The sequence below is a fragment of the Gastrolobium bilobum genome, unplaced genomic scaffold, assembly GCF_033153095.1.
Source record: "Gastrolobium bilobum isolate Gb01-03AN ecotype WA unplaced genomic scaffold, APGP_CSIRO_Gbil_v1 utg7070, whole genome shotgun sequence".
Taxonomy (NCBI): domain Eukaryota; kingdom Viridiplantae; phylum Streptophyta; class Magnoliopsida; order Fabales; family Fabaceae; genus Gastrolobium; species Gastrolobium bilobum.
In genome coordinates, this window is record NW_026898279.1 from 165199 (window position 1) to 184686 (window position 19488).

At 36.2% G+C, this 19488-nt stretch overlaps 1 protein-coding gene across 1 annotated transcript; it reads left to right on the forward strand.

Moving 5' to 3' along the window:
* The first annotated feature begins 1356 nt into the window (after window positions 1–1356).
* Window positions 1357–17559, forward strand: LOC133314428 (CASP-like protein 5B2). The gene is made up of 3 exons (XM_061515906.1): window positions 1357–1783; window positions 16192–16324; window positions 17057–17559. Exons 1-3 carry the CDS (start codon window positions 1653–1655, stop codon window positions 17255–17257), a joined length of 465 nt encoding a protein of 154 aa, XP_061371890.1. The 5' UTR covers window positions 1357–1652; the 3' UTR covers window positions 17258–17559.
* The last annotated feature ends 1929 nt before the right edge of the window (window positions 17560–19488 follow it).

Below are 19488 nucleotides of genomic sequence, written 5' to 3' on the forward strand. Positions count from 1 at the left end.
AAAGCAAGTGAGCCACATTTTAAAAAGAAAAGAGAGCAAAAAATAATAGAATTAACTCACTTTGATGTGAGTGTTACATAAATTTTTTTTTTGTAGCAAAAGTAGAAATGTTAAACCCTTATTAAATATATATTTACAACATTTACAGTTAATTAAAGTCACATAATCTATGAGAAGTCCCCCTGTACAAGCATACAAAAAATTCTCTGGTTATTATTTGAATTTGTAATGAATCATTTTGACTCAAAAGTTTAAATTTATAAAATGAAGAGTCTCTCAAACACTCCTCTGTACGTAAGAGCTCTTTGGATATTGAAGCGTAGATATTATAGGCCTATTTTTCAAGGGGTAGTGATGATCAAACTCGTGATCTCGTAATTACCTTAACTCTGATACTATATAAAAAACTATTTCAATCCAAAAGTTTAAGAGGTATTGTTTTCTTATGTGACATAAGATAAAATCTCTCTCTTACAGACACATATAGAGGAGAGAGGAGAGAGAATATAAGAGAGAGAAAAATATAAATAAATCTCAACTCTTTATATATGTGTGTAGAATTTTTTTTTTATCTTATATTTCATGAGAAAAACAATTCCCAAAATTTAAAGACGGTAAGTGAAGAAAAACTAACCTTTTATTACTCTATAACAGAATTCGGATGACTCTCCTAACCTTTTAATTACTTTGGATCATGTATACCTTATTTTTGCTTTAAACTAATTTACTTTCCTAAGAAAGAAAGAAAAACGGCTGGAGCAGGTACACTACTATTTCCCATAGAAAACATAAATTTGTATTTTTTACTACAACTGTATTTCTTTTGAGATTGTTCCGAAATCACATCAACTATGTCATGTAGAAACTCAATAATTGAGCAATTAGTAGTAAGTTTTATGTACGGTGTTTTTAGTTTTTGCCTTCAGCCAATTTCACTTTATCACTTGCGATATTAGTCCAATTGTAATAATCTTTTGACAGATAAGAAATTGTATCCAAGTCATACTTTTTAATTAAAAACTAAAAACATATTAAATTTTGAAATATGAAACAATAGAATCGAATTTTTAATAACCTAGACTTCAACTTGCGTACTACTTATAAATAATTTCTTTATTTATAAAAAATTAACCCCTCTTAATTTAGAAATGATATTAGAGTAATTAAATTGAGTGATAAGCATAAAATATTAGTTAAGATAGCTCTTCATGTTGATAAAGCCAAAAATTCGAATTAATGGTATAATCAATGAAGTAGATATATATACTAAATAATAATATATCATTATATATATTTTTTCTTTTACCTAAAAAGGGATCAACCTGCTCCTACTTGCATGGCAACAAATACTAAAATAAAATTTCTCAACATCAGGAAGGAAGCACAAACCATAATTTTCACACAAACTTTACCAAAAGATTCCCTTCACTGCTACTATTCAAAAGTGATCTTCAGCAAACTCCACTATTTTCCGATTCCCCTTTCCTTTCTCTCTCCCTCTCTAAGAATTTCAATTACAATTCACAATTTGCAGTGAAATCTCTCCAATGAAGAGAGAGACAGGAAGAGAGAATCTCCAGTAATGGAACAATTCTGAAATCTAGGGTTTTTTCCCCCTCTTTTTTTCTTAAAGGGACAGAAGGAGGAGGATCATGAAGGTGTTGTTGGGTGGGCCAGGGACGATAAGCGGGTTCCTGTTGAGGTTAGGACAATGTGCGTTTGGTGCTGCTTCAATTGGTGTTATGGTCACTGCTTTTGGTTTCTCTAGCTACACTGCTTTCTGGTATTCCTCTATTCTATTCCACTATGCCATTTTTTTTTAAAGAAAAAAAAATTAATCATCGAATTTGATTTTTTTTTTTTTCTTTGATTCTCCAATGTGGGTTTTGAGTGATTTTGAAATGAAGGTTTTCTGTTGTTAAAATGTCATGAGGTTGGGTCATTGTTTTTTGGTTGTTTATGACGGATTTCTCAAAATGACTCGCTTTGTTCACTTTTGGTGAGACTTGTGTGTTGTATATGCATGTCTTATGTAAAAAAATTTCAAGGTTTGTGCTTTATATGAAAAATTGCGTGAAACAAAAAAAAAAATCATCGTTTTTATTTGTTTGGAAGGGATGCAAATTGGTTCTTAAGAGTGGAAATGAGTTACTTATATAGTACATTTTTTTATTCTGGTTATGCCTAGTAAGAAAACACTGTTCATTCATTCCTAATTTTCCACTTTTCAAGTTTTTTACCTACTTGTTCAAGCAGACCCTTAGTGGGGACTGGAGTTATTGGGATGAAATTTGCATTGGGATCTTCTTCCTAGGTGTTGAAAGTGTCAAGATTTTGTTAGTGCTAGCTTTGGGGAGTTTGAGAACTGCGGAAACATCTGATTATTAGATAGAATAATGCTTTCTACACATCTTGTGGTTGCACATACCTCACATCGAGCATAGGTGATAGAATCAAGTATGTGGAAAATGAGGTAAGATTAGTTGTCATCACATCGTGAAAACTGTGTAAATATGAAATGATGTGTGTATAAGTGTGTGCGAGTAGCATTATTCTTTTAAAGATCACTAGTACACATGAACTTCAGCTCCTTCTTCTTCTAACTCACCATTGAGGAAAGCATTCTTCACATCAAATTGATTTATATCCCAATTGTAATGGGCAGCAAGGGATAACAAGACTCTCACCGTATTCATCTTTGCAACTGGAGCAAATGTTTCTTCGTAATCAATGCCATAGGTTTGAGAGTAACCTTTGGCAACTAATCGAGCCTTGTATCTCTCAAGAGTTCCATCAGGATTATATTTCAGGGCATAAACCCTCTGCACCCTACTGCTTTCTTTCCATTAGGTCTATCAATAATCTCCCATGTTTTATTTTTCTCCAATGCATTCATCTCCTCTTGCATGGCTTGAGCCCAATTCCCATCTTTCAAGGCTTCATGTACTGATTTTGGGATTGCAATAGAGTCTAGTGCTGAAACAAAGTTTTTGTGCTGCACAGAAAGATTAGCAGAGGAAACAAAATGGGAGATAGGGTATTGAGTACAAGAGGGACAAGAGGAACAAGATTTCTTGGAACAAGATCTTTTTCCTTTTCTAAGAGCAATGGGTAAATCATCAGAATCAGTAGTAATGAATAAGTCATCAGAAGTATTATGATCAGAAATATGAGATTCAGGACTTACCAGTGGTTCAGACGATTGAGGTTGCTGCTGAGGCAATGTGGGCTGTTTTCTTCGTTGATATACCAACTGAGGTGTCATAATCTTCCGTATCTCTGGTGTACTTGATGTATCAGTCACAAGAGGATCACTCACAGGAGGATCAGTCACAGGAGGATCAGACACAGGAGGATCACTCACAGGAGGATCAGACACAGGAAGATCACTCACAGGAGGATCAGACACAGGAGGATCAACTGACACAACTAAAGGAGTAGACACTGAAGACTCAAAGAAGGGAGGTGAAGGATTCTCCCCCTGAAGATGAGGACCTTGGAAAAATGACTCAGATTCCTGAAATGTAACATCCATAGAAACAAAAAATTTCCTACTACCAGGGTGATAGCACTTGTAGCCCTTCTTATCAGGAACATAACCAAGAAAAACACATTTAATAGCCCTAGGGTCCAACTTCCTGCGATGATGTTTATGAACATGAACAAAAGCAACACACCCAAACACTCGTGGAGGAAGACTTATAGTTGGAATAAGTGAATAGGACTTACATGGTCAAGGACCCGAGTGGGTAAACGCTTGATCAAGAATGCTGCAGTAAGAATAACATCTCCCCAATAGTATTTGGGTACATGTGTCTGAAACATTAATGCACGAGCCACTTCAAGAAGGTGACGATTTTTTCTTTCAGCAACCCCATTCTGTTGAGGGGTGTCAACACAAGTATGTTCATGAATCATACCATTATTTCGTATAAATTGGAAAAAAACTGTGATTAACATATTCAGTACCAGTATCTGTTCTTAGTCTCTTGATTTTTCTACCAAATTGGGTCTCAATCATTTTATAAAATTGAAAGAACAATTGTGGTACCTCAGACTTTTCACGCATTAAGTAAACCCAAGTTACACGAGTGCAATCATCAATAAAAGAAACAAACCATCTATTTCCAGAAGCATGAGAGACTTTAGAAGGGCTCCAAACATCAGAATGAATAAGATCAAAAGGTTCAATACTCTTAGTATTACTAGAAGGAAAAGACACACGATGATGCTTAGCAAACTCACAAACATTACAATGAAAAGACTCAATAGGCTTAGACAAAAACAATGACGGAAATAAAGACTTGAGTAAACCAAATGGAGGATGACCCAAGCGCTTATGATGAAGCCAAATCAAAGAATCATTAGTTGATTGACCATGAGACATCAAGATGTGATCTGTTTCTTTATTTGCGGGAGATTGTGACACCAGGTAGTATAACCCACCTTGCTCTTTAGCACTACCAATCGTCTTCCCCGTGGCGAGATCCTGAAAAACACAATGGGTAGGGAAGAAAGTTACAGTACAATTCAAATCTTTTGTAATTTTATGAATAGAAAGAAGATTCGTGTAGAGTTTAGGAACATGAAGAGCATCTTTAAGATGTAAGGACTGCTGTAAGTTTATGTCACCAGAACCCACAACTGATGTATGTGAGCCATCAGCTATGGCTATTGTATGAGTTCCAATGGTAGGATGATAAGAAGTAAAGGAGTCAGCACAACAAGCCATATGATCAGTAGCACCAGAATCAACAACCCAAGAATGTTTAAAATCATTACATGAAGAAAGGAAAGAATGAGTTTTGGAGCTCATACCAGTCATAGCCAAAGCACTAGTATCGGATGGCTTACTCAGATAATCAAGGATGGTTCGGAGCCGTTTCAATTCATCTGGACGAAATGCAGGTTGGGTCTCATTAGGTGCAGGAGTTATTTCAGAGGAAGTAAGATGCGCTTGACCACGCATTCTAGCCATCTTTTCTAAGACGGTTTGCTTTCCATGGAGGCGAAAGCATAGATCCTTGATATGACCTGTTCTTTTACAATAAGAACACCATCGATCATCTCTCTTAGGTCTAGAAGATGCACCATCAGAAAACTTTGTAAAGGAACTCGAAGAGGCCATACTGCACACAAATGGTCAAAGGATAACACCAAGAAGCCAAAAAATCACAAACAAATACCAAACAACGTCAGATCTGGCCGGAACAGTAACACAGCGGCCGAAACAGTAACACAGTGGCCGGAACAAATACCAAACAACGTCAGATCTGGTCGGAGGCAAGAAATTGGTGAAAGAACAAACTCCAAGAAGCCAAGAAATTCGGAAAAAATACCAAACGATGTCCGATCAAAGTGGAGAGCACAGATCCAGAACCGGCTTGGAGAGACGATCAGAACCGTGGTGGTCCGCGGCCGTCACGCGCCATCACGCGCCGGTGAAGCTGGAGGCGCGTGGGATTCACGCGCAGAGACAAGGGCGGCGTGTGGAGGCGCGTCTGACCTCCGATGGTGCTGGGTTTTTCAGGCGAAGGTCGTCCGACGAGCGTGATGGTTTCTGTGGCTGTTCGGAGTGAAAAATCCACCGGAAAAAGGGTCCAATCGCGATGAACAGGTTCTGTACGGTGGTTCTAGGTTCTGTACGTTAATTCTGTGAACGTTTGTTTCTTGTTGTGTAATAGACAAGAAAAAGAAAGAGGAATAGTGAAGCAATGGTCTTCTCGGTCCAAGAGGTCCCCTGAAAAAAAAAATTTCCGGTGGCGGCTGATAGCAGCGAGAGACGTAAAAAAGAATAAAAGGTTTCGTAGGCGCGGAAGCAGAGCCCTCAGGATCGAGAGCTCTGATACCAACTTGAAAGAAAAGGGTATTTGAAATATTATTGAATTGTGTATTAATCTGATACAAAGAGGTCTCTATTTATAGAGACTAAAAAACCTAATCCTTGACCTAATGGGCTTGGCCCAATACAACAAATACTAATAATAATAAAATAACCTAATATTTACAACAGTATCAGTATTAGACTGTAATACAAGCAAGAATGTTGGAGGAAGTACGAGCAAGACGGGGATTCTGGAGACTGCTAGAAGAAGAATTCCAAGAGAAATTGAAGAAAGGCTTAAGCTTCAGATGTGATGAGAAGTACCCACCAGATCATATTTGCAAGAATAAGAACCTTCATTTGATGTTTATGGAATAAGGAAATGACAGTGAAGGGGAAGAAAAAATGGAGGCTCAAGCCACAGGGCAGTGTCGTGCGTTGCAACTGTCTATGTACAGTGCTATGGGGTTGAAATCCAAGAGATCACTCAAGTTATGGAGAATAATAGGAGAGAAAGTTGTAATTGTTCTGATAGATTGTGGAGCTGCACACAATTTCATATCTTCAGCATTGGTTCAAGAAATTAAATCACCTATTAAGAGGACACCTCCCTATCAAGCAGAGGTAGGTCATGGCAGAAAAATTTCATATGATGGAATATATTTAGAAATGATCCTATGGCTTCAAGGATGGCCAATCCAGCAGAACTTATACTTTTTTTTTTATTAGGGGGGCTGATGTGGTACTGGGAATGGAATGGTTAACTAGGCCCAGAGAAATAAGGTCAAATTTAAAAGATTTAACTATAAAGGTGAAGGTCGATGGAAGATTCAGGGTGTTAAGAGTAGCAAGGATTTTTCATTGATTATCAAGAGATCCAAACAGATCCAGAAGCTTCTATAGCTATTTAAGGAGCACATGAAGGAGTTTTGAGGGAATTTACATATGTTTTTGAAATGTCTCAAGGACTAAGTCCCAACTAAAGGCACAATCATGCTATAATGCTCAAAGAAGGGGATGCAATTCCCAATCTGAGTCCATATAGGTACCCTAACTGTCAAAAAACTGAAATTGAGAAATTAGTAAATAAGATGCTATATGCTGCTATTATTAGGCCTAGTGTGAGTCCATACTCAAGCTTCATTATCCTAGTGATGGAGGTTGGAGGTCTTGTATTGATTATTGGGCTTTAAATAAGATAACAATACCGGACAAATTTCCTATCCCTATTATTGATGAGTTAGGAGGTTCAACTATTTTTTCTAAATTAGATTTTAGTTCCAGTTATCATCAAATTAGAATGCAGGAGGAGGATATTTCAAAACAACATTTTGGACTCATGAGGAGCATTATGTGTTCCTAGTTATGTCTTCTGGCCTAAATAATGCCCCTTCTACCTTCCAATCCTTGATTAATGAACTGGCGAGGCCATACTTGGGGAAGTTTGTTCTTGTTCTTTTATTTTTATTATATTTTTACCTTTTCTATGACATCTTGATCTATAGCCCCACCGGAAAGACTCATGTTCAACATTTAAGCATCATTTTAAGGCTGTTGAGGGAAAACCAGTTGTATGCTAACAAGAAAAAGTGTTACTTTGGGCTGCTAAAGCTTGAGTATTTGGGCCACATAATTTCTAGGCATGCGTAGAAGCTGATCCAAAGAAAGTAAAGCTATGTGCACTTCGCCAGTTCCACAAAATCTAAAAGCTTTAAGAGGATTTCTTGGCTTAACTGGTTACAATAGGCGGTTTGTTCAAGGTTATGGAATGATTGCTAGACCCTTGACACAACTTCTAAAACAAGACAACTTTAATTGGGGAAAAGAAGTTCAAGAACCCATCGAAAAGTGGAAGACAACAATGATCAATCTCCCTACACTTTCAGTCCCAGATTTTTTAAGACTTTTGTACTAGAAATGGATGCTACTAGCAAGGGATAAGGGGCAGTGTTGTTGCAAGATGGGAGGCCAGTGGCCTATCTCAGTCAAGGATTATTAGAACAAGCACAAGCCAAATCAGTCTATGAAAAAGAATTGATGGTAGTAGTTCTAGCAGTCCAAAAATGACACATTACCTCATGCGGAGACATTTCATTATACATACATATCAGCGCAGCTTGAAGCTCTTGAATTACCAGTGATTGATGAGTGATGAGCAGTTCAAAAATTGATCGGGTATCATTTTGAGATGAAGTACAAACCTGGGAAGGAGAACTTGCTGCAGATGCGTTTTCAAGGAAGATGTTTTTTGCTGCTATTTCTAAGATTCATTCCACTGACATGGAGGAGTGGCTGGAAGAAACTAAAGCAGATCCCGAGCTATGTATAGTGATGTAAGATTTATTGAGCTATACCGAGTCACCCCCAGGATATCAGCTACAAGGGGACAAGCTATTATATAAGGGAAGATTGGTGCTGCCCAAGAATTCATCCATGATTCCTTCCATCCTAGTAGAATTCCACCGTTATGCATTGGGTGGTCATTTAGGTTTCTTTAAAACGTACAAGAAACTGACTTCCTGGCTGTTTTGGGAGGAATGAAGAAGGATATTTGGCAGTTCACTGCTAGATATGATTGTCAATGCAATAAAACTGAAGCACTATCTTATGTTGTCAACGCAATAAAACAGAAGAACTATCTTCTGTAGGATTGCTTTAGCCATTACCAGTATTGACTCAAGTGTGGGCTGAAATCTCCATGGGTTTTGTGGAGGGTCTTCAAAGTCCTATGCCAAGAAACAAACTACACACAAGTGCCCAAATAGGTAACCAATTCAGATGATATCAAAATGCATAAAGAAGATGCATTCTGTGTATCATTTTTAGTGCTTAGTTTGAGCAAAATCTAATCATTGACAGCATTTGCTATCAAATGTTTGCTATTGAATGTTAATTTATTGCTTTTTTCATGGTTTAAGAACCCTGCCCTCACTAGTCTGGGTTTAATGGGGAGTGATTTTTTTTTTCATGGTTTAAGGGAATGCTGATAATTGTGCTTAAGATCGACAATAAGGTTGTGCTTGGAATCAACTAAAATTGGAAATGATTTGATTTGATATAGAAACCAAATCAAAAAAAGTGGGATTTGAATTGATTTGGAAATCTATTTGTATGTAATTGACCAGCAATCACAAGAGCATGGACACTCAGGATTGCTGAGTGAGAGAGGATTCTGTTATAAGTGGAATTCTGTTATAATTCCAAGATTAAAAAGAGAGAGGGATCACCTTGGTAAGGTAGGCTGTTAATTTGGGAAGTATTTGGGCAGCACTTGTGCTGAGGGAGAGAGCTGACCTTTCTGAGTGTGAGTTATTGTATTCCTTTCCAATATATCGAATATATTCCCCCGATTTTCTTCTTTTTTTATTTTTTATTTATTTTTTGTTTTTTTCTTTCCTGTTTGTTATCCATCAAATTGGTATCAAAGGTGTAAAGAACCAATTCAACCCAAAAGCTTAAGCTATTAAGTGAAGGCTCATAAATGATTTATATACTTCTCTAACACACTCTCTTATAAAAGAGCCCATTGGGCTTGAAAGGTGGATGATGCATCAGACCCAGCTTACCTGTGCTGAGAAATTCTACAAAGAAAATAGGGGGCATCGATGATTGAATCCGGGATACCGAGGCTCTGATACCATGTAAAGAACTATTTCAACCCAAAAGTTTAAGCTTATGTGTGAGGCTACATTAATAGTTTTATATATCTCTAACACACCCCTCACACGAGAGTGCATTGCGCTTGAAAGAACCAATTCAACCCAAAAGTTTAAGCTGTTAAGTGAAGGCCCATCAATGGTTTATATACTTCTCTAACAAAAGGCAATAGTTTGCTTCTAGAGAATATTTGAAAACGATGGTTGGCATTCACTTTTGTGGTTGCCAAACCAATGTTGTGGAGCCAAGACTGGTCCACTCTTGGTTGGTGTATTGAGGGGATAGCATATTAACTCATCTCATACTTGATGAAGAGATTGTTAGAAATTCATGTGAGTCAATAATGAAGGTCCAAATTGGTTAAGGATAGACTAGGTAAGGACCAAAAAAGTGAAAGAAGCCATAAACTCATTAAGGTTTTAGGTTGAAAGGTGGTGTCAAATCCACTTATTGTGGTTTGGGTTTCCTATTTAGCCCATTGATGTGGGTCTCTCCTGTTTGGGCTCCCCCTATGTGCATCCACAACCCCTGCCTTGCTGCATAAATGAAGATATGGATTTGCATCTCATTTCTACGGCTTTGCTGGACACTTGTTATTCTGCAGCAGGCAAGTTAGAGATCTTTATTCAGTGGCAGGACCTCCCCCTTTGGGAAAACACCCAAGAAACCTATGAGGAGATGCAATCGCAATTCCCTTGATTCCACCTTGAGTACAAGGTGTGACTGAATGGTAGAAGTATTGTTAGGCCAGTATTCGCTGGAGTTTACTCTAGGAAGGGTAAGCAAGATGTAGGAAATCTTGTTCTCTAGTGGCTGATATGGACACGGAGGATTATAGAGTGAGAGGGAATTCTGTTACGATGTGTTGTAGATAATTGTAATTTATTATTTTATTTATTTTTCTATTCTAGAATCTTCTTCGGACTTAGCCCAATAGGTCATTTAGTCTCTTTAAATAGAGACTTCTTTGTACTGTTGTATATACAGTTTCAATATATACAATCCTTTTTTCAAGTTGGTATCAGAGCCCTCGACTGTCGCCTTTAGAGTGGAACCCTATTTGTTTGCCTTTTGACGCCACTGAAAATTTTTTCCGGGGACCTTTTGGATTGAGAGGACCACCATTTGACTCTTTTTTCCCAGATTTATCAATCTATGGACGTTTCCTAATCACAAAACGACCCAAACAGCCCCGAAATAACCCAAAATGCCATTGTTCTCACCGAAAAACACTGTTCCGGTGAACTTTTGAACTCCGACCAGCCATAGACAGGATCGTAACCTCTGGGCGACCCCGTTGTGAAGTGCCCACAGCCGCCTTCACGGGCAGCCTGCAGCCCTGCACTCTCTGCGCGTGGGACACCTGCCACCACTTTCCGGCGCATGACAGCGCGTGCTGCCGTCGTTCTGCCTTGGACCACCACGGTTCTGATCGTCTTGTCTTCCCGGTTCCAGATTTGTCCTTACCTGCTTGATTAGATATTTTTTCAACAGTGGGTCTTCAATCATGTCATAAAAGTAGGATCTTTTTTAGCCACTCGAGCCTCTTTTAATCGGATCTGACATATTTGTTGCTGTTTGGGATCTCTGGAGACTTCTGTGACTTCACTGGTACTTACCCAGTTCTTTTGGGTTGTTCTCTTTGATTTGTTTTTGTCCATGGGACATTAAGAGACATATGTTTTCGCCTTCATGGGAAGAGTGATAATCCTACTCCATATATGAATATTCGGCAAGGGGAGTTGGAGAAGTGTAAGGCCATTATTGATACTTTATGTAAGTCGTCTAACAGTTCTTTGATCTTGTTTGGTAAGAACACATGTTCTACATCTCTTCTTGCTTCTTGCACTGATTCTAAAACCTCGTGGATTTTGATTCTTGTGCAACTAATCATATGACTTATCTTGTTGAGTCTTTTCTTTTTTATCGTCCTACTATTGATAATCGTACTATAGTTGTAGCCGATGGATCTCATAAATCAATTATTGGCTCTAGTAACATTCAAATTCAACCTTCCTTGTTTCTTAAAAATATTTTTTATGTTCCTCAGCTTTCCACTAATCTTATCTCCTCTCATAAGTTTACAATTGATTTGAATTGTTCTATCACCTTTTTCCTTTCTCATTATGTTATTAAGGATCTAACCACGAAGAAGACAATTGGAGTTGTTGAGGAGCAAGGTAGGTTGTATTATCTCCTTCCAGAGCATTACAAATGATACAAAAAATCAGCTATTGACGGCACGTTATCCTTCTAATTCAGAATCTATGATCTGGCTCCATCACAAGCTTCTGGGGCACCCACCATTTAGTCTATTGAAGTTAATGTCTCCTTCTCTGTTTCTAAATCAGTCAATCGAGACCTTTTATTGCAATGTTTGTGAATTTGCAAAACACCATCGAGTATCTTTTCTTTTTAGTGCTATCAAAAGCATTGAACTTTTTTCTCTTATTCATTCTGATGTTTGGGGCTTTTCTAAAGTGCATAGTATTTTAGGTGCAAAGTGGTTTGTTTCTTTTATTGATGATTGTACTTGGGTGACATAGATATTCTTGATGAAAGACAAGTCTGAAGTACCAGAGATATTTATCCGATTTTATCATATGGTCAAGACTTAGTTTGGTAAAAATTTTAAAAGATTAAGATCTGATAATGGTACCGAGTACATCAACCACCGTCTGTCACAATTCTTTTTAGACAAAGGTATGATTCATGAGCTCATATGTGTTGATACTCCTCGACAAAATGGGGTTGCTCAAAGGAAAAATCGTCACCTCCTTGAAGTCGCTAGAGCACTACTTTTCCAGACATCTATTCCTAGTTCTTATTTGGGAGAAGCCGTGTTAGCTGTAACCTTTTTTGATCAACTGCTTACCTTCACGAGTCCTTAACAATACCTATCCTATCAATTTCATGACTTTCTTCTGTTCCCATTTTGCAGAGTCTTCTGCCACGAGTGTTTGGGTGTGTTGCCTTTGTCCATGTTTTATAAACAAGTTCATAAACAACATTGCAGCAAGTTGGATCCTAAGTGTGTCTTCCTTAGTTATACCCCTGATAAAAAAGGCTACAACTGTTATCATCCTCCAAGTCGAAATGTTTTTGTTGCTATGGATGTCACCTTTCATGAATCTGTTTTTTCCCGGGTCCTTATCCTCAGGGGGAGAACAACTCTTCAGAAGACTCATCCCCTTTCTTCTTTGAGTCTGGGTCGTCCTTGTCTACTCTTACACTTCTCCCTCCTGTGTCTACTCCTGATGTGTCAGAACCTTCAAATACACATGAGATACAGAAAATTTTGACACCTGAATTGGTATATCAGAGAAGAAAACAACCCATACTGCTTCACCAACAACCTCAATCGTTTGAATCATTGGTAAGTCTTGAATCTCTTGTTTCTAAACATAATATTATTGCCTCTGATGACTTACCCACTGCCTTAAGAAAATGAAAAAGATCTTGCACCCAACACCTTATATCTCAATTTGTTTTTTCTACTAACATTTCTATGCAGCACAAAAGCTTTATGTCAGCATTAGATTCCATTTCCATCCCAAAATCAATGCACGAAGCATTAAAAGATGAGAATTGGGTTTAGGCCATGCAAGAGGAGATAAATGCCTTGGAGAAGAATAAAACATGGGAGATTGTTGATAAACCCAATGGAAAGAAAGCAGTAGGGTGCAAATAGGTTTATGTCCTAAAATATAATTCTGATGGTACTCTTGAGAGATATAAGGTTCGATTAGACGCCAAGGGTTTTACTCAGACCTATTGCATTGATTATGAAAAACTTTTGCCCCAATTGCAAAGATGAATACTGTGAGAGCCTTGTTGTCCCTTGCTGCCCATCACAACTAGGATATAAATCAATTTGATGTGAACCTTAATGGTGAATTAGAAGAAGTTTATATGGAAATCCCGTCTGGTTTTGACTCTATGGATGTAGAAAATAAAGTTTGTAGGTTAAAGAAGGCCTTCTAGGGATTGAAGCAGTCTCCTTGTGCCTAGTTTGGGAGGTTTACTAAAGTTATGATGATCTTAGGATGCAAATAGAGTCAAGAGACCACACTTTTCTTTAAGCACTCTCAAGATAGGAAGCTCACTGTGCTCCTTGTGTGTGTTGATGACATTATTATAACAGGGGATGATATTGCGGAGAGACATGTTCTACAAGTACGACTAGCCTTTGAATTCGAAATTAAAGACCTTGGGAGATTAAGATATTTCCTAGGGATAGAGGTAGCTCATTCAAAGGAAGAAATTTTTATCAGTTAGTGAAAATATGTCTTTGATCTTCTTAAAGAAGCAGGAAAACTTGGGTGTAAACCCTTTAGTATTCCTATTGAGCAGAATCACAAGATGAGTTACGAAGAGGAGAGTCCTCTAGTTGATAAAGGACAATATCAACGGCTAGTTGGGAAACTTATATATTTGTCTCATACTAGATCAGACCTAACTTATGCTGTTAGTATTGTGAGTCAATTCATGCATAATCCAAAAGAAAAACACATGTAGGCAGTGGAGAGAATTCTTCAGTATCTTAAAGCCACTCCTGGTAGAGGACTGTTATTTCAGCGTGATGACAATCTCTCTTTAGAAATTTATACTGATGCTAGATCCGTGACTGATCCTTGATCTACTACTGGTTATTGTGATCGTTGATCTACCACTGGTTATTGTATTTTTTTTTTTGGTAACTTAGTGACATGGAGGAGTAAGTAAGAGGATGTGGATGCCATTTCAAGTGCAGAGGCTGAATTTCGAGCTATTGCTCAAGGCATTTTTGAATTATTGTGGTTGAAAATTATACTTGATGATCTCAAAATAAGATGTGAAGGACCTATGAAACTGCTTTGTGATAATAAGTCTGCCATTTGTATAGCTCATAATCCAGTTCAACATGATCGGATTAAGCATATTGAGGTCAATCGCCATTTCATCAAAGAGAAACTTGATAGCGGGTTGATCATTACTTCATACATTCTTTCTGGGCGACAATTAGCTGATATTCTGACGAAAGGACTTTCTTCTGAAAGATTTCAAGAGCTTACTAGCAAGTTGAGAATGATAAATATCTATTCCTCAGTTTGAAGGGAAGTGTTGTAAATAATTATAATTTATTATTTTTCTATCCTAGAATCTTCTTTGGACTTACTCCAATAAGTCATTCAGTCTCTTTAAATAGAGACCTCTTTTTACTGTTGTATACAATTTCAATATATACAATCCTTTTTTCAGGTCGATGTTATGATTAAAATGGTAGAGGGATGACGTTCCTAAGGTAGGCTGTCAATTTGGGAAGTATTTGGGCAGCACTTGTGCTGAGAGAGAGAGAGCTTACCTCTCTAAGAGTGAGTTATTATATTTCTTTCCAATATATCAAATATATTCCATAGATTTTCTTCTCTGTTCTTTGTTTTTCTGCCTGATATCCATCTACATGATTGGAACTCATTAAAATTTGAATTGAATTTATTTTATTATTTTAAATTTTTACTATAAGAGGATAGTAAAGGAAAATAGTTTATTTATTCAAAAATCAATCAAATCTTACTAAATTAGAGAGTATTTCTAAATTAAAAGGAATGAAATTCATGGGATTTTACGAATTGACTCATTTCATGTTTTTTAACGTTCAAAAAACAAGAATTGATTTACAAATCAAATCAAATCCCTTTTTTAATTTTTCCGATCACACTCTAAAAGAAGATGAGATTTTTCGAACTCCACAGGATTTGATGTTGCTTTTTTCGCAGTTTAAAAATTGCTATCTTGGATACCCTCTGTCATAATAAGAGCCTCGCTATATTCAGCATGACATTTTTGAGCAATGGCATGATTAGATCATGCTTATAGTTAAGTTGGAAACTAGTTTAAGCCTGCTAGCATTTTAGATTCTTATAGAATATTCTAGATTGAGGTTTTAAAATGAGATTTTGCCTATGGTCTGGCCCATTTAGCCCCGCAAATTGGTGGCCGGCTACAATTTTGACAAACCATTTAACATGTCGGCTTTTGGGTCCCGTGAAGTCCTATCTTACGAGGGCTGTGGTGAGCTGGGGCTGGTCCAATTAGACACCTCTAAATCTAATCTCTATTATAATTATGTGTGTTGTACACTTGTACTCTTTCAATTCACTTGCTACAGTGTTCTCACCAAATATATGTTTACTCTTCTTAAAAATGTCCAAATTCTAATTTTTTTCACTAGAAATTGGTTGCATTGTTTTGTTCCAAATCCTAATGGTAATGTTTTTCAATATTTCACATTCTTGGTTGAAATTGAGCAATGAATATGAATGTAATACTCTAGCCTTGACCCTGGAGATTCACGAATTCTAGGGTTCTTGGCAATGGGAATTAGAGAATTTGGTTGCTTGCTGCTGCCAGAATAGTTTGGTTAAATTTAGCAACTGGAGTTCTTTGTCATGTAAGATGATAGTGCATTTCTTTTTCTGTATCTTCCATGGCACGTGTGTGCTTAGTCATTTCTTACTGCACTGGATTCTCAGATAGCATTGTTTTCTGGTTAAAATATGCTTAAATGTTTACAACTTAATGTTAAGTTTTTGGTTTTTCTTTTAGTAGAAACAGTGTTTCCTTTCTTCTTTTCGTTTTGTTTATTATTTTTTTAATTTTTTCTGTGCTTAAATAAATTGTCATATTTTCTTGTGAACATAACCCTCTAGTACTTTCCTGCACTTCAGCTATTTAACTGCATCAATGGGACTTCAAGTCTTCTGGAGCTTTGGACTTGCATGTCTTGATATTTATGCCTTGAGGAGAAAGAGAGACCTACAAAATCCAATTCTGGTCAGCCTGTTTGTTGTAGGCGATTGGGTAATAATCATTTTACTTTCCTTATCTTTTTTCCTATTTTCATGCGGAAAAATAAGTTCCTCAAAAGAAAGTCCGAGGAGAAAAAAATATGCGTAAACATAAGCATCATGTAATTGAACATGGATTCAATTTGTGCTAATTTATGGTTGGTAATTACTAATTACTTGCAATAAACACAAAATTGCTATCTGTAGTTAAATATTTTAATTATTGCAGGTTCTCAAGTCTGAATGTCTATATGTCTTCAATTTTTGCGAGAGCTCTTATTTTTAAATAGCAACTAATGAATCAGTACCAACTGCAACATCACTTACTGCTTTAACATCTATGTACTAATGCAGAATAGTATTCTCTATTTGTTTAAATAATGCTTGATGAAAATTAAGACTCAAGTGAAGTATTGATTGGGCGGCAATTTCCATATTTTATTTTAAAGAAGTCGAGGCTAGAGCAGAGGTAAAGCTGATCATTTGTGACTGAAAGGTCACATGTTCGAATCCGAGAAATAGCTTCTTTGCAAATATGTAAGGGTAAGACTGCATTCAAGGATTGCCCTCACTCCATCCTCGTTAGTCTGAGTTTAATGAAAAGTGATTTTGGTTTGGTTTTGTCTTGGGATTGTAATCAAACCTTTGTTATTTTCCTTTTTTTTTTAATGGCATCACATTATTTATATTCTGATGAAAATTGTGTTGATTAGCTGGTCAGATCATATTGATTTATGAAATGCAGGTAACAGCTACTTTGTCACTGGCAGCAGCATGCTCATCAGCAGGAATTATTGTTTTATACGCAAGAGACCTGGATTTATGTGCGACTCGTAAGAATCTCCCTTGCAACAGGTACCAGATTTCTATTGCCATGGCTTTTATCACCTGGGTTCTTACAGCAATGTCATCACATGTGATGTTTTGGATCTTGGCCTCAGTTTAGCTTAACTTATTTCTGACCACCGTCCACATATCAGTATCTTTGATAGCTCTTGTAAATTTTGTTTGAATGTTACTTGCCATGACATATGGGCATAATTTTCCTTCTTGTCCCTGCTCAACAATGATTGATTTTTCTTTCTTCAATCTTGCCACGCCTCAATCTAGGTATAGATTCTGGTTTAATCTAGGCCCTTTGATATGATTATGTTATCTTTCTTGCTTATTGTAGCCAAGATATATATTTAGTAATTTAGTAGCCTGTAAAACTTGGAAAGCAACTAGAGTCTCATTCCACTTATTATAATTTAAAATCCATGCTATATACAGATTGCATATATTATTTTACTTTGACTGGGTTAACTATTGTAATTCTTATTTACTAGCTATATTATCTACACTCTCAAAGCGGGGTTTAATAGGGAGTTAATTTTTGTATTACCTACACGGCTATTGTTATTAGCCTACTATAGTTATTTCTAATGCTTGAAAAGTCTAATGTAAAATATGGCATCTATGGTATCTGTATACAGGGGATTATGAAGGGCAGGTAGAATCATGTTAGTTACAATTTCATGCAGGAAACTCTGAATTTTAAAAAATAAAATAAAAAATGAAATCCATTTAGGCTCAAATGCTTCATGATATGTAGGGAGACAATAGGTGTTAAGAAACCTTTGTGTGCATGTGGTTTATTTAAGCTGGATAACAAAAACATTTGGTTGCTCATTTTAATACAAAACTTTATTTTCTACGTTTTATGCGGCAATCAAGAAAGTAATAATATTCCACAAAATTTCGAGGAGGTAAAAATCACTTGCCTCTTTTAGAAAGCAAAGTCCATGTTTACATGCTATAAACAACGACAACAATAATAATAAGAAAAGAGGCACTCTCGCTTGAAAAAAATAAAAATAAAACAATTTTGATTAAATGCTATTTTGTTTAAGTAGTATTAATGGAGTTTGAACTTCCGTGTGTGACATGATAACTATTGAGTCTTCTATAATAAGAAAATTAGTTTCTAATCAATATTTGTCAAGGGTGAGGATTATTTTATACACTGGTATAATTTACATTTTTTAATGTTAACTGTTAATTTTATTTTTATTTAATAGTTTTAATTTTTTAATTATATGAGTTATTGGATACAAATGAATCAATAATAAAAAATGAGAGAAAGATTTTTTATTTTTACATTAATATAATAATAACCTTGTTACACTTTTTAATACCGTCTTAGTTTTTCTCTTTTATTATTGTTATTTATTTATTTACTTTTGAAAACCTCCGTATTATTTTCTAAAATATACCTTACACTTTGATCTTGACCCATCACAATATATGAATATGAGCACAAAATTACGAACTTCAAGTGATTTTATACACAACCATTTTTCCATTTTGTATCTATTTTATTTTTTTCCTTTCAGTTATTTTTTAACGGGAAATACGCAATTCTTTTGAAGGACAGAAAAAGAGGAAACCTACCTAATTGCATTTGTACCTGTGTTATTTCTGTACGGACTAATTGCATGTATAATCCTGTGGGTGAAAAAAAAATGCACACGGATTTTAAAATTTTATACTACAATTTTTTTCTTTTCTCTTCTCATGAGCTCTACACACTTTTACGTGTGTTAAGGAGATGAAATTGTTCTCTATAACATAAGAAACATTAATTCCTATACTAATATAGTCTCAAACACAGGTTTATCAGTAAACCAACCATATACGAGATACAAACAAAAAAATAAGTGATATCTGCTGTTCAATACTTTTCAAAACCAACCACGAAGCAAAAAAGCAATAGGATAAGAATCAGCACAATGAAAATTTTCAAGTTGGATTAGGTTTACATATTGAAACATCCATGTAAGCATACCTGGCATGGCACAAGTGAGCCCACTTGGGAAAACAATATCCGTTTTTACACGCCATCAACCACCAAACCAGATATAAATAAATACTTGAAAATTTGTTTAATAAAAATCTTGTTAGATGATGGTTACCAAAACAGTATTTTACTGATTAGAAAGATAGTTTAATTTCTCAAATAAATAAAAAATATGCTCTCACTCTTATTGCTATTTCTTTTAGATCACCAATTCTCAGAGACCCACGCTTCGAATGCCAATAACATCTAAGAAACATTAACCAATCCCACAAAACTGAGAATAAAAATCAGAACATAAAGTAAAACAAACAAACAAACAAACAATTGCTGTCTGATAT